The sequence below is a fragment of the Ovis aries genome, chromosome 22 (genome assembly GCF_016772045.2).
Source record: "Ovis aries strain OAR_USU_Benz2616 breed Rambouillet chromosome 22, ARS-UI_Ramb_v3.0, whole genome shotgun sequence".
Lineage (NCBI taxonomy): Eukaryota > Metazoa > Chordata > Mammalia > Artiodactyla > Bovidae > Ovis > Ovis aries.
The window spans coordinates 8,934,381-8,948,446 of NC_056075.1; the positions used below are offsets into that span (position 1 = coordinate 8,934,381).

The following is a 14,066-nucleotide window of genomic DNA, read 5'->3' on the forward strand; positions in this document are numbered from 1 at the left end:
TTTTAGCAGATAGCTTAGAGGGGGTTCACTGTGAGGATCTGGAAGAGTTCACATCCCCTATGACTGGTCCCCTGAAATTTTTAACTCTTCCTCTTGTCTACACCAAGCCTCTAGCAGTGTGTCAATTTTCAGTTTTCAGTTTTCTGACCCTGGCATAGGTTCCTGTGGAGGTGTCTGCTCCTGTAAATTGTGGTTCTCTGTGTCTGCCTGTCTCCAGTATAGTGGGCAGCAGTTTGACCTGCAACATCACCTCTCTAATGGATCTAAGATGAACCGTTTTCATTTTGTTTGGCTCTTTGCTGTTAGAACGGCAGTTTCTAAGCTCCTCACAGACTGAAAACTGAAAGTTCTAGTTTTTTTTTCATACCCAGAGTTTTCGCAATTGAGTTTCAAACAATAAAGTATAAATCAGTTTATATATTGCTTGCATGCATGTGCGTGAGGCAGAAATACTGGAGTGGGTTGCCATTTCCTCCACAAGGGGATCTTTCCAACCCAGGGATCAAATTCACGTCTCTGGCTCCTGCATTGTCAGGCGGATTCTTTACCACAGAGACGCTGGGAAGGCCAAAATATGAGATCCACATATTGTTTAGTCATTGTTTATAAGTGAAGAAAAGCGTTCTCACATTCTTAGCTGTAAATAGGCCCTTGATTTGAAGTATGTAGTCTAAGAGGACTGAAAAATTATTAGGTAAGTTCTTTTGAATTATGTACCTCATGAGTCAGATGTTTTACTTCTGCTATTTTAGGGAGCCTTGAAGATTACATGAAGAATTATATTTATTCTAGTTTTAGCACTTGAACCATTAAAGATTACCAAGTTGAATTCCAGCTAAGAAAAACAAATAGTGAAGAAAAAGTTTTGTTTGAGTCTCGTGATTTATATGCTGAGCTTTTATCTGTTGGGAATACTTTTTGAGTTAATGCAAAAATTACTTAACTTTTTTTTTTTAATCTTGTAACTTACTTAGGAATGTGTTAAATTTTGCTTCTTACCCTTAAAATCCAACCTATAAATTTTGTGAGCTCTGAATTTATTTTGAAATAAAATCAAGAAGAAAGAGTTTTAGAATTGTTTAAAATATGGAGGTTCAGTTCAGTTCAGTCACTCAGTCATGTCCGACTATTTGTGACCCCATGGACTGCAGCACGCCAGGCTTCCCTGTCCATTACCAACTCCCAGAGTTTATTCATACTCATGTCCATTGAGTCGGTGATGCCATTCAACCATCTCATCCTCTGTCATCCCCTTCTCCTCCTGCCTTCAATCTTTCCCAGCATCAGGGTCTTTTCCAGTGAGTCAGTTCTTTGCATCAGGTGGCCATAGTATTGGAGTTTCAGCTTCAGCATCAGTCCTTCCAATGAATATTCAGGACTGATTTCCTTTAGGATGGACTGGTTGGATCTCGTTGCAGTCCAAGGGACTCTCAAGAGTCTTTTCCAACACCTCAATTCAAAAGCATCAATTCAAAGCATCAAATGTTGGATCCCTCCAAGGAAAGATACCCCATGTCCCAGAGCAAAGGAGAAGCCCCAGCAAGATCATAGAAGGGGCGAAATCGTGTCTAGGATCAAACCCCATACCTGCCAGAGATGCTTGGAGGGCTCAAACAAACGTGTGCGCCAGGACTCAGAGACCCCCAGAGCCTGAGCCAGAAGTGTGTTTGAGCTCATACCTCCTATGGAGTCATGGGTCAGCAGTGGACTGCCACAGGGGCACAGGCTCTGGATGCAATAGACCTGGATATGGCATAAGCCCTCTTGAAGAAGGTTGCCATTAACCCCACCAAGGAGGCGCCAGGACTTACACAGGACTGGGGAAACACACTCTTGGAGGGCACAAACAAAAGCTTGTGTGCACCAAGACCCAAGAGAAAGGAGCAGTGACTCCACAAGAGGCTGACCCAGACTTGCCCATGAGTGTCCAGGAGTCTCTGGCAGAGGCATGGGTCGGATGTGGCCTGCTGCATTCTGGGGGCAGTGAGTGCAGCTGTGTATGCATGGGACCTTTTGAAGGAGGTCGCCATTATCTTCATTACCTCCACCATAGTTTGGCCTCAGGTCAAACCACAGGAGGGGAACACAGGCCCGCCCATCAACAGAAAATTGGATTAAAGATTTACTGAGTATGGCCCCACCTATCAGAACAAGACCCAGTTTCCCCCTCAGTCAGTCTCTCCCATCAGGAAGCTTCCATAAGCCTCTTATCCTTCTCCATCAGAGGGCAGATAGAATGAAAACCACAATCACAGAAAACTAACCTATCTGATCACATGGACCACAGCCTTGTCTAATTCAGTGAAACTATGTAGGGCCACCCAAGATGGACGGGTCATGGTGGAGAGTTCTGACAAATTGTGGTTCCCTGGAGAAGGGAATGACAAACCACTTCAGTATTTGTGCCTTGAGAACCCCATGAACAGTATGAAAATATGGAGGTGGTTAAAGATAATTTTAGACACTTTAGAGTTTTTGTTTATGTTCATGTTGATAGTAGCATATTTTACAAAGTTTCATAAGGCATTCTTTTCTATTTTTTATCAAATAAAAAAGCTCTTTATGAGATAAAATTTCTCTAAGCCAGATTTTTAATACTGTTCCTTGGCACTTTTAAAAAAGATATAAACCAAACCAAGGCTTCCCTGGTACCTCAGATGGTGGAGAATCTACCTGCAATCCAGGAGACCTGGGTTCAATCCCTGGGTTGGGAAGATCCCCTTGAAGGAGAGCGTGGCAACTCCATTATTCTTGCCTGGAGAATTCTATGGACAGAGGAGCCTGGCAGGCTATGGTCAGTGGGGTTGCAGAGAGTCAGACACAACTTAGCACACAGAACACACAAACTAAACCAGTGAAGTACCTTCTTATTCTGTGTTCAATAAAGATTTGTGTACATACATTTAGGCATGATTTACACATAATTCTTGAAGTGGTAATTTGTTTTGAGTGATTATGTGATACATACATACACATACATACGTACATATGTTTGTGGTGTTTGTTACACATCCAACAAGGGGTGATATTGCGGTCAAAAAAACAAGTCAGGTACCATCCTGAAACAAGCTAGTGCTGTATTTTGTAATTAGGTATCTTAGAAATGGGCAAAGTGATTTTAATTATGTCTGGGAAATGAGAGATAAAGAGGAGGAGATTGGTTGGCAAGGCAAAGATGTTCATCTATAAAGAAAAAAGTGTTTAGGAAATTGTATCCATTGGATCTGGATACAACTTCAGTACAGTGTTCCAGATAGCTATTACTTATTCATTGGAGTTGAAACATTTGACCTAGATACAGCTTCTCTGAAGTTAAAAATTGTCATTTTTTGACATATTCTCTTTGTGCTATAATAAAAACGTAGTTCCATACACTCTTTATTACTCAGCAAACTGAATTCAAGGCATAAAGTATAATTGCTATGTTGCAGAAAATTAGGCACATCCATTTTTGTCCAGTGCTTTTTGTGTGTAAATACAAGGGACATCAGCCAACTTCTTTTTCTGAAGTAGCAACAGCATCTGCTCTGTGTGCATGACCCTAAGGCACAAAGGGTAAAGGTAGGCAAAAAATAATTATGAGTGAAATGGTGCTCATTTCTCCTTCATATTTGGCATTATTATAAAAACATGTAACCTACAAAGAATTCTAAGTTGCTCACTATTTTCTGCAAGCACATTTAGTCTCTAAGTAAACTGATGATTTTAGTTTTTACGTTGTTTTGAGGAAGGCTACGTTAGTTTTGACCCTCTAATATGTAGTTTCCCTTATCTTTCGTTATCACTGTTGTATTTATGGATTTAACCAGACCTTTAAAAATACTGTTTTTTATATATTTCATCCTTTTGTAATGGAGATTGATCTGTAATAAGATAATATTTAGGGCACTTAGTTTTTAAATTGTGTTTTTCCTTTCTGTTGAAAATTTCTTGAAATTCTAAAATATTTTCTTTAATTTAGATGCATCATCTGGCACAAGACAGTCATTTATTTTTGTTGATTTGGCTTCCTGTGTGAATCTGATTACATATAAGCTTGGTTTCCCATAAAACTCCCAATAAGGATTTTTAAAGCACAGTTTTTCTCAACTTTCTTCTCAAAAGTAGCTGATTTTAATATGTGACTGAAAGTAGTCAGTCAAAAGAGAAAATGGAATTTATTGCACTTTATATAAATCTAAGGAATCTTGGTTTGAAACTTAAATATGGGTAACAGTCTAGATTTAATTTCTTCTGTAGCTTGTATGTATGAAGTTAATAGAACTTTGAACTCATCATTTGTACCCTGTTGGTCCGTCGCCTTCCCCCAGCACATGTTTTTTTTTTGTTGGTTTCATATGTGTTTTTGTTGTTTGTCTTTTATCTTTTTGTTTTCTATTTTCCCTTTGATTGACTTTTGAACCCAAGTATGTAGGTAAGTCTGTTTACTCCACTGCCTATTGAACGCTTTTCCACACAGTAGCCCACCAGCCACATGTGGTTATTCAGCACCTGAAAACAGGGCTGGTCTGAATTGAGATTGCTGTAAATGTAAAGTGCGCGTGGCGTTTCAAAGATTTGGTAGAAAAAAATTAAATAGTTGTGACTGTTTCCCTTGGGTTTTGGATCTGCTATCCATTTGCTCCATCTATTTTTTGTGAGGAATCAGGAGGCTTCAGAAACTGCTGCAAATATTGCTGTCCTCCCAGAAAATATGTAACCTAATGTTTGGTTAACTGTGTTTGAATAGAGGTTTTTTTTTTTTAATTGAGTATAGTTGTTTTACAGTGTTGTGTTAGTCTCTGCTATACAACAAAGCGAATCAGCCTCACGTGTACACATATCCTGTCTTCCTTGGATTTTGGGTTTGAATAGGCTTACGAATTATATTTGAGAACAAAAGCCATAGTCTTTGATAGAAGTTGGATAAAAGGGGAAATAGTCATTTGCTGCTGTTTTTGAAAAATTATTTCTTTATTTTTGGCTGAGCTAGGTCTTCTTTGCTGCTCAGGCTTTCCTCAGGTTGCGTCAAGTAGGGACTGTTCTTTTGTTGCAGTGTGGCTGCAGTTTTTTCGTTGCAGTGTGGAGGCTTCTCTTGTTGCAGGGCACAGGCCCCAGGGCACACAGGCTCCAGTAGCTGTGGCCAGTGGTCTCAGTGGTGGTGGCTTCTGGGCTCTAGAGCACAGGCTCAGTGGCACCCTGGCTTTGTTGCTCTGCAGCCTGTGAAATCTTGCCCAGTTCAGGGATCTAACCCATGTCCTGCATTGGCAGGTTGATTCTTTACCACTGAGCCACCAGGGAAGCCCTGCTGCTACTTTTGGGAGAAGTCTTTATCAGAGAAAAATCATAGAAAACTTGAAAGGAAATTAAAAGGTGACCTAGCTCATGTGTTGAAAGCTCTTGTTTCTGGCAGTGTATAAACTCCATTCCCAACCACAGACCTAGTTTATCAACTAGAATAGGTTGTGTCATTACCTTTTTTGTGACTCTCCCACATTTGGTGACCAAGTCAGGTCTCATAAAACATTGAAAAATTATATGCATTACCATTCACTGTTCAGACTTGGTTTTAACCAAGAAATTTACTGACTAGTGTCCTAATTCCGTAAAGATGAAATAACATTTGAAATTCATTCAGACGAGCTCCAGAGAGTAATCAATATTCACTAAAGGCCAGGTGCTCAGATTCATTCACAGAAAGGCAACACAGTTTTGAAATCCGTATCAACTTGAAGTTCCATTATCTAGCAGCTCTCTTTAAGCTTAAAGAATAATGTGTGTGTTTTAGATAGATTTACAATATGCAGTGATCCAAATTTTTAAAATGTAATTTTAGTGCTTTAAGTTCAGTTCTCTGCCACACAGAATTTAGCCATACTGTTGTTTATATAAAGATTTTTAAAAGATGAGAAAGTTAATTAATTCTAAGTGTGGTTTTTATGTTAAATTACTATATATGTAGAAAATGTTTTATATGTACCTTTTTCTTTATTTCTTTTTGAAGTTCTCAACCAGTTTCCTCTCCAGTCATCCTCCAGTTTGGCCATGCAGAGACCCTTCTTCCACTGCTTTCTCTCATGGGCTACTTCAAAGACAAGGAACCCCTAACAGCTTACAATTACAAGGAGCAAATGCATCGGAAGTTCCGAAGTGGTCACATTGTACCCTATGCTTCAAACCTGATATTTGTGCTTTACCATTGTAAAAATGCTAAGACTCCTAAAGAAGAATTCCGAGTGCAGTTGTTACTGAATGAAAAAGTGTTACCATTGGCTCACTCACAAGAAACTGTTTCTTTGTATGAAGATCTGAAGAACCACTATAAGGACATCCTTCAGAGTTGTCATACCAGTGAAGAATGTGAACTACCAAAGGTGAACACATCTGATGAGCTATGAGTGACTGCCAAACATTTTTAATTCATCAGCAATCTCCAGGGAGTGATTCCATGCTTAGACTAGGTGGGCAGTCCCTGAGTACAGAAAGCTTTAGCATTTCTTGGATATTTCTGTTTTTTTCAAAGAAAAATGTTTCTTTTTGAGTCTGGACATGGATATGTAAGAAATGATTTTTCACTGAAGCAGCTCTCATGGGAAATCTGTTCAGAGATAACTGGTACTACATACATTTACAGAAATTAAATTCTTTTTATGTAAGAGATCCCACACTGAGATAGAACATGATTTCAGAATGATGCGCAGAAGTTTTGGAGTAACAAAATATTTTGTCAGTTGGACAATCCATAACGTGACTGGACTAAGTCTAGGAACCTTACCAGTTGTGCTGCCACTCTTTCTTTTTTCCTCAGGTAGCACAGTTCTAGTATTATCTTCTTAATCAGAGCTGTCAAGATTCACTGGGAGTATCACTTTGGAAGAAATTAACATCTCTAGTTGAGAATTTGAAACAATATTAAGAAACAGTATGATTTAAAAGAACACCTTCACTGAAGGAGGACAAAAGTGTAATTAAAATATCTTTGTTAAGAGTATTTATAAAGTATTTGAACACGATTTCAATAATTCCTTTTAACCTCTTAGTCTTGAAAGGGCGTTATTTAATTATTATCATACCTGTTTCACATATATAACTGGAAGAACAAAGAGGACCATTAGCAACAAGGCAGAAGAATAGAATCAAACTTAAACCCATTGCTTTATGTGTTTTAAAAAGTTGTCACTTTGCTTGTGTTTGTATATTTTACTGTTATGTGAGATACAGCTTTTGAGGATTTAATTTCTTTTTTGTTCTTTATCTTTGTAAAGACTGACTTCATACTGGTGGGCTTTCAGTTTCACATATGCTGCTGCTTAGTCAGTCATGTCTGACTCTTCGTGACCTCATGGACTGTAGCCCACCAGGCTGCTCTGTCCATGGGATTCTCCAGGCAAGAATGCTGGAGTGGGTTGCCATTCCCTCCTCCAGGGGATCTTCCCGACCCAGGGATTGAATCCGGGTCCTCCACATTACAGGCAGATTCTTTACCATCTGAGCCACAAGGGAAGACCTTTCACAGATATGAACCCATTTCAAAGCAATATTTCTGAGTTCTATCAAATGTCATAAAAGTAGTTTCTATAATAATAAACATAATTCTTATAACTTTTCTACCAGTTTTTTTTTTTTCTGCTTTCCATATTGATACACAGTCAGTTCATTTCAGTTCATTTGCTCAGTTGTGTCCAACTCTTTGCAACCCCATGAACTGCAGCACACCAGGCCTCCCTGTCCATCACCAACTCCTGGAGCCCACCCAAACCCATGTCCATTGAGTCGGTGATGCCATCCAACCATCTCATTCTCTGTTGTCCCTTCTCCTCCTGCTCTCAGTCTTTCCCAGCATCAGGGTCTCTTCCAATGAGTCAGCTCTTCGCATCAGGTGGCCAAAATATTGGAGTTTCAGCTTCAACATCAGTCCTTCCCATGAACACCCAGGACTGATCTCCTTTGGGATAGACTGGTTGGATCTCCTTGCAGTCCAAGGGATTCTCAAGAGTCTTCTCCAACACCACAGTTCAAAAGCATCAATTCTTCTGCGCTCAGCTTTCTTTATAGTCCAACTCTCACATCCATACATCACCACTGGAAAAACCATAGTCTTGACTAGACAGACCTTTGTTGGCAAAGTAATGTCTCTGCTTTTTAATACGCTGTCTAGGTTGGTCATAACTTTCCTTCCAAGGAGTAAGCGTCTTTTAATTACACAATCAGTAATTGATGGTAAAAGGATAGCATTTTAGACAGCTTTGACTAATCTGGCAATATAAGGACATTTTCTTCCAATAAAAATTTCTGGGGAGGAAGGCTCAAGACGAAAGTAAATATATATATATACATACATATATATATATATGAAATTATGGCTGAATTGCATTGTTGTATGGCAGAAACCAACACAACATTGTAAAGCAGTTTTCCTCCAATTAAAGAATAAAAAATTTCTTAGGTTTTCACTTATTAAGAATGGAAATCTGTTTTGTTCAAAATCTAAATAAAATGTTACAACTGTATATTGAAATTATAAAAGAAGATGCATAGATCATTGATCTGTCGATCATTGATCTTCAACTGAGTGATGTTCACAGAATAGATGCTTAGCTGATAAATACTACTGATGCATCAATACACTGCTGATTATTCCTACAAAGGTCTGCTGTTAATCATTTTCTTTTTTAAGAATTCATCTAAGGCAGACAAGAAGATAACAGTATAATGAGCATTCAAACCCATCATACTGTTTATTAAAATTAACATTATATCATTTGGTTTAGATCAAATAAGAAGAATTGAAGACTTTTATATGTCTACCTGATGCTTTTCCCTCACTGCCTGCCTGTAGGTAACCATCAACATGAAGTTCAGTATTCACCATTCTACTGCATGCTTGACTCTGAAATTTCATGGTATTTTGGGAATTTTAACTTTTCTATAAAAAGGACTTCACTGTGTGTATCATTCTTGAATAATTGATTTAATTGCTGTATTTGTTTTTCAAGACGTTTTGATCATTTATCACAAATCAACTATCATTTCATGAGTCATGTACTTTTTATGCACAAAGACTAGACTTAGACTGTGAGTGTGTTAAAGTTGAATAAGCCTAGTTTTTCTTTCAAGGGGGTTATCTTAAAAGACCTTACAACAAATTTACTTGATATCTGGAACATTACATAATTTGATTCATGAAGTTTTCATAGACTATTGAAGTTTTATAGAAATTGTGTAATTTATTTATTGTTAAGTAGAACCACATAGTTATCATTGTAGTCTTTGGTATGTAAACTATTTCAGGATAGAGGGTAAGTATGGTCCATTTTCGTTAATGTTACAGAGGCTGTGACATTATTCTGGTGCTATTATTCTCACTTAGGAAATACCTGAAACTGAAGAATCTTATAAAAGCAAAAGGTCTTATCTAGGATAGGATATATAAAAAGTTGAATGTTGAGAAATAACCTTTGGCCAACAAGAATTCATTCATGATAGGTGACCACTTTAGTCAGTTAAGCCAAAATGTAATCACTATCGGTTCTGAGATTTTGGTCAATTAATAAATAGCCTGTGAACATTAGTCATCTTTCTGTCTATAGTCTACAACTTGATGTGTGCAGTGCGTTTGTCTTTATTCTTTTTTTATAGTCATTTTATCATTTTGAAGTTTCTGCTCTGCAGCACATAATCCTGCACTTGAAACTGTCTTTGTATATAATCTTGATCTTAGTTTTAACACTGAAAGCAGAGTTCAACTTGTAAAGGAAAAGGAGCTTCGTTTTTTTCAGGCAAAAGTCGAATTTTATATCTTTGAGTGCTTTCCTTTTGTAAACTGCAGAATTGATGCATGACCTTAAATATCTGAGAGTTACATACAACCAAACAAGAATTTGTAAATATAAGTTTTTGGAATGTGTTTCTTTAAGGTGGTATTTCATACAGTTCATTAATGATCCTTGGAATTTGGACTATTCTGCCAAATATAAACTGAAAATAAATATTTGCATTACAATGTAATTTGCCTTTTATCTAGCTCTTCTCCTGAACTTACCCAGTCACTTAACTCTCATAGAATAACAGATCACTGAGTTCTCTATTCTTTTTCTCTCACTTACTTAAGCATTTCCTTCCACTCACCTATCAGCTTGACCTACCCTTAAGCACCTTCACATCAGTCTATTAAGCTATTTTTTAATTGGTGTATGTGTATGTGTGTGAGGAGAAAGAGAAGAAAAAGAAGGAGTGAGTTTTTTTGAGAAAATTCCACAGCAGGAAGAAAGATGTCATATTATTCTAATTAAAAGAATTGTAGTTTGGGCTTCATACCTGGCAGATTAGGAGGCACTTAACTTTCAAACTTCATTTTATCATTACTGGAGTAATACATTTTAAGATAGAAGGATTCTTAAATATATTATGTCTAAAACTGGTCTCAGTTTAACATCATCCATGTACTGTTCCCAGATGCTAAACCATTCTTTAGAGCCAAACAGTTTATATTCACACTTCTGTTTGTTGCACTGGCAGAACAAATAATTATTCATTAGAATGATAGCCTTCAAAGTTTAATAGGACTCCTAGCATATAATGAGAACATTTTGCCAACATATTTTACATTATTTATGAAGTAGCTAATGTGAAAATTGGGGTTCCCAGTGGTAAAGAATCTGCCTGCCAATGCAGGAGACATGGGTTCAGTCCCTGGTTCGGGAAGATCCCCTGGAGAAGGAAGTGACAACCCACTCTAGCGTTCTTCCCTGGGAAATCCTGTGAGCCTGGCGGGCTGGTCTGTGGGGCTGCAAAAGAGTCGAACATGACTTAGCAACTAAACAACAACAAACAATATGGAGAATTAAGCTGGGATTTATTGATTGTGTTTTTCATTAGAGTTCATTCTACCAATTTTGGTTCTGAACGTTGATAATTTGGGTGCTTTTAGAAACTTTTTCAGTGAACAATCTTATCCTGGAAAAAAAAACTCCACCTTTGATGTAAATTATAAAAATGTATACTTGTGAACCATATCTTTGGATACACACAGATGAGAGCGTTCTGTTGATAAAACATGCCTAATTGGAGATAGGAAGAACATCAATCGTGCTCTAGCTATAGTTTCTCTTCGTTTGAGCAGCCCTTAGTTTCTTTTTCTTACAAGTTTTTTTCTTTGCCTTGCTTTCCTGAGAAGCTAAGACTATTCTTTGGAAGACAAAAAAAGTGCTTTTTTTCCTTCTGTTTGCAGCATTACTCCTTGAAATTATCTGTCACTCTTTGCATCATGGAGACTTGGTGAGGGCCTGGTTTCCTAATTTGACTATTTTAGGTAGAGCTGCGTAGCCTCCTAAGTTCTATCCATGGTGGGAAGTTACAATTGCGTTTCATAACTTTGTTTGCTACTTCAGTACTAGATGACTGAGAAGAGTCTGAGGAGAAATACTGAAATCCTTGGGCAGAAGTCTGAAGAAATGAGAAACGATCTGCCTTTTCCTTGCCGAGAAAAACAATGCGTGAAGCTCCCAGATGGAGATAGGAAATAAGAAGCAGCTGGGATTCTAAATCCAATTGACTCTGGTTGCAATGCTTCAGGTCTTTCTAGGAAGGGAAATGGAGTAGAGCATTATGGGACTTTTTCAGACCATGTTACTAGTTTTTGCCTCAGTCACTGCTGGACGTAGGCAGTTAAATAGAACTTCCTTTTCAAGTCTAGCTGCTATCAGCCTAACTCTTAAAAAAAAAAAAAAATTATGACTAGAAGACAGTTCTCTACCCAGTGGGCCTGCATGAGCTTCAAAGACTTTTTTTTTTTAAGACAAGTCTAAAAGCTCTTTGGTTCAGTTCAGTTCAGTCGCTCAGTCGTGTCTGACTCTTTGCGACCCCATGAATCGCAGCAAGCTAGGTCTCCCTGTCCATCACCAGCTCCCGGAGTTCACTCAGACTCACGTCCATCGAGTCCTTGATGCCATCCAGCCATCTCATCCTCTGTCAACCCCTTCTGCTCCTGCCCCCAATCCCGCCCAGCATCAGAGTCTTTTCCAGTGAGTCCAACTCTTCCCATGAGGTGGCCAAACTACTGGAGTTTCAGCTTCAGCATCATTCCTTCCAAAGAAATCCCAAGGCTGATCTTCAGGATGGATTGGTTGGATCTTGCAGTCCAAGGGACTCTCAAGAGTCTTCTCCAACACCACAGTTCAAAAGCATCAATTCTTCGACACTCAGCCTTCTTCACAGTCCAACTCTCACATCTATACATGACCACAGGAAAAACCATAGCCTTGACTAGACGGACCTTAGTCAACAAAGTAATGTCTCTGCTTTTGAATATGCTATCTAGGTTGGTCATAACTTTTCTTCCAAGGAGTAAGCGTCTTTTAATTTCATGGCTGCAGTCACCATCTGCAGTGATTCTAGAGCCCAAAAAAATAAAGTCTGACACTGTTTCCACTGTTTCCCCATCTATTTCCCATGAAGCGATGGGACCGGATGCCATGATCTTAGTTTTCTGAATGTTGAGCTTTAAGCCAACTTTTTCACTCTCCTCTTTCACTTTCACCAAGAGGCTTTTGAGTTCCTCTTCACTTTCTGCCATAAGGGTGGTGTCATCTGCATATCTGAGGTTATTGATATTTCTCCTGGCAATCTTGATTCCAGCTTGTGTTTCTTCTAATCCAGTGTTTCTCATGATGTACTCTGCATGTAAGTTAAATAAGCAGGGTGACAATATACAGCCTTGACGTACTCCTTTTCCTATCTGAAACCAGTCTGTTGTTCCATGTCCAGTTCTAATTGTTGCTTCCTGACCTGCATACAGATTTCTCAAGAGGCAGGTCAAGTGGTCTGGTATTCCCATCTCTTTCAGAATTTTCCACAGTTGATTATGATCCACACAGTCAAAGGCTTTGGCATAGTCAATAAAGCAGAAATAGATGTTTTTCTGGAACTCTCTTGCTTTTTCCATGATCCAGCAGATGTTGGCAATTTGATCTCTGGTTCCTCTGCCTTTTCTGAAACCAGCTTGAACATCAGGAAGTTCACGGTTCACGTATTGCTGAAGCCTGGCTTGGAGAATTTTGAGCATTACTTTACTAGCATGTGAGATGAGTGCAATTGTGTGGTAGTTTGAGCATTCTTTGGCATTGTCTTTCTTTGGGGTTGGAATGAAAACTGACCTTTTCCAGTCCTGTGGCCACTGCTGAGTTTTCCAAACTTGCTGGCATATTGAGTGCAGCACTTTCACAGCATCATCTTTCAGGATTGAAATAGCTCAACTGGAATGCCATCACCTCCACTTGCTTTGTTCGTAGTGATGCTTTCTAAGGCCACTTGACTTCACATTCCAAGATGTCTGGCTCTAGATGAGTGATCACACCATCATGATTTTCTTGGTCGTGAAGCTCTTTTTTGTACAGTTCTGTGTATTCTTGCCACCTCTTCTTAATATCTTCTGCTTCCGTTAGGTCCATACCATTTCTGTCCTTTATCGAGCCCATCTTTGCACGATATGTTCCCCTGGTGTCTCTAATTTTCTTGAAGAGATCTCTAGTCTTTCCCTTCTGTTCATTCCTCTATTTCTTTGCATTGATCACTGAAGAAGGCTTTCTTATCTCTTCTTGCTATTCTTTGGAACTCTGCATTCAGATGCTTATATCTTTCCTTTTCTCCTTTGCTTTTTGCCTCTCTTCTCTTCACAGCTATTTGTAAGGCCTCCCCAGACAGCCGTTTTGCTTTTTTGCATTTCTTTTCCATGGGGATGGTCTTGATCCCTGTCTCCTGTACAGTGTCACAAACCTCATTCCATAGTTCACCAGGCACTCTATCTATCAGATCTAGGCCCTTAAATCTATTTCTCACTTCCACTGTATAATCATAAGGGATTTGATGGAGGTCATACCTGAATGGTCTAGCGGTTTTCCCTACTTTCTTCAATTTAAGTCTGAATTTGGTAATAAGGAGTTCGTGATCTGAGCCATAGACAGCTCCTGGTCTTGTTTTTGTTGACTGTATAGAGCTTCTCCATCTTTGGCTGCACAGAATATAATCCATCTGATTTTGGTGTTGACCATCTGGTGATGTCCATGTGTAGAGTCTTCTCTTGTGTTGTT

General features: G+C 38.7%; 1 protein-coding gene across 2 annotated transcripts in view; it reads left to right on the plus strand.

Annotated features, from left to right (window-relative positions):
* The window catches only part of MINPP1 (multiple inositol-polyphosphate phosphatase 1), a 35,280-nt gene extending 25,293 nt beyond the window's left edge, over positions 1-9,987 (plus strand). Inside the window, exon 5 of one of the 2 annotated variants that reach the window (XM_004020010.6) lies at positions 5,984-9,987. In XM_004020010.6, coding sequence (XP_004020059.3) covers positions 5,984-6,377 — 394 coding nt within the window. In that variant the 3' untranslated portion in view covers positions 6,378-9,987. The remainder of the gene's footprint in view (positions 1-5,983) is intronic. The other variant, XM_012102486.5, reaches the window with a different exon arrangement.
* The last annotated feature ends 4,079 nt before the right edge of the window (positions 9,988-14,066 follow it).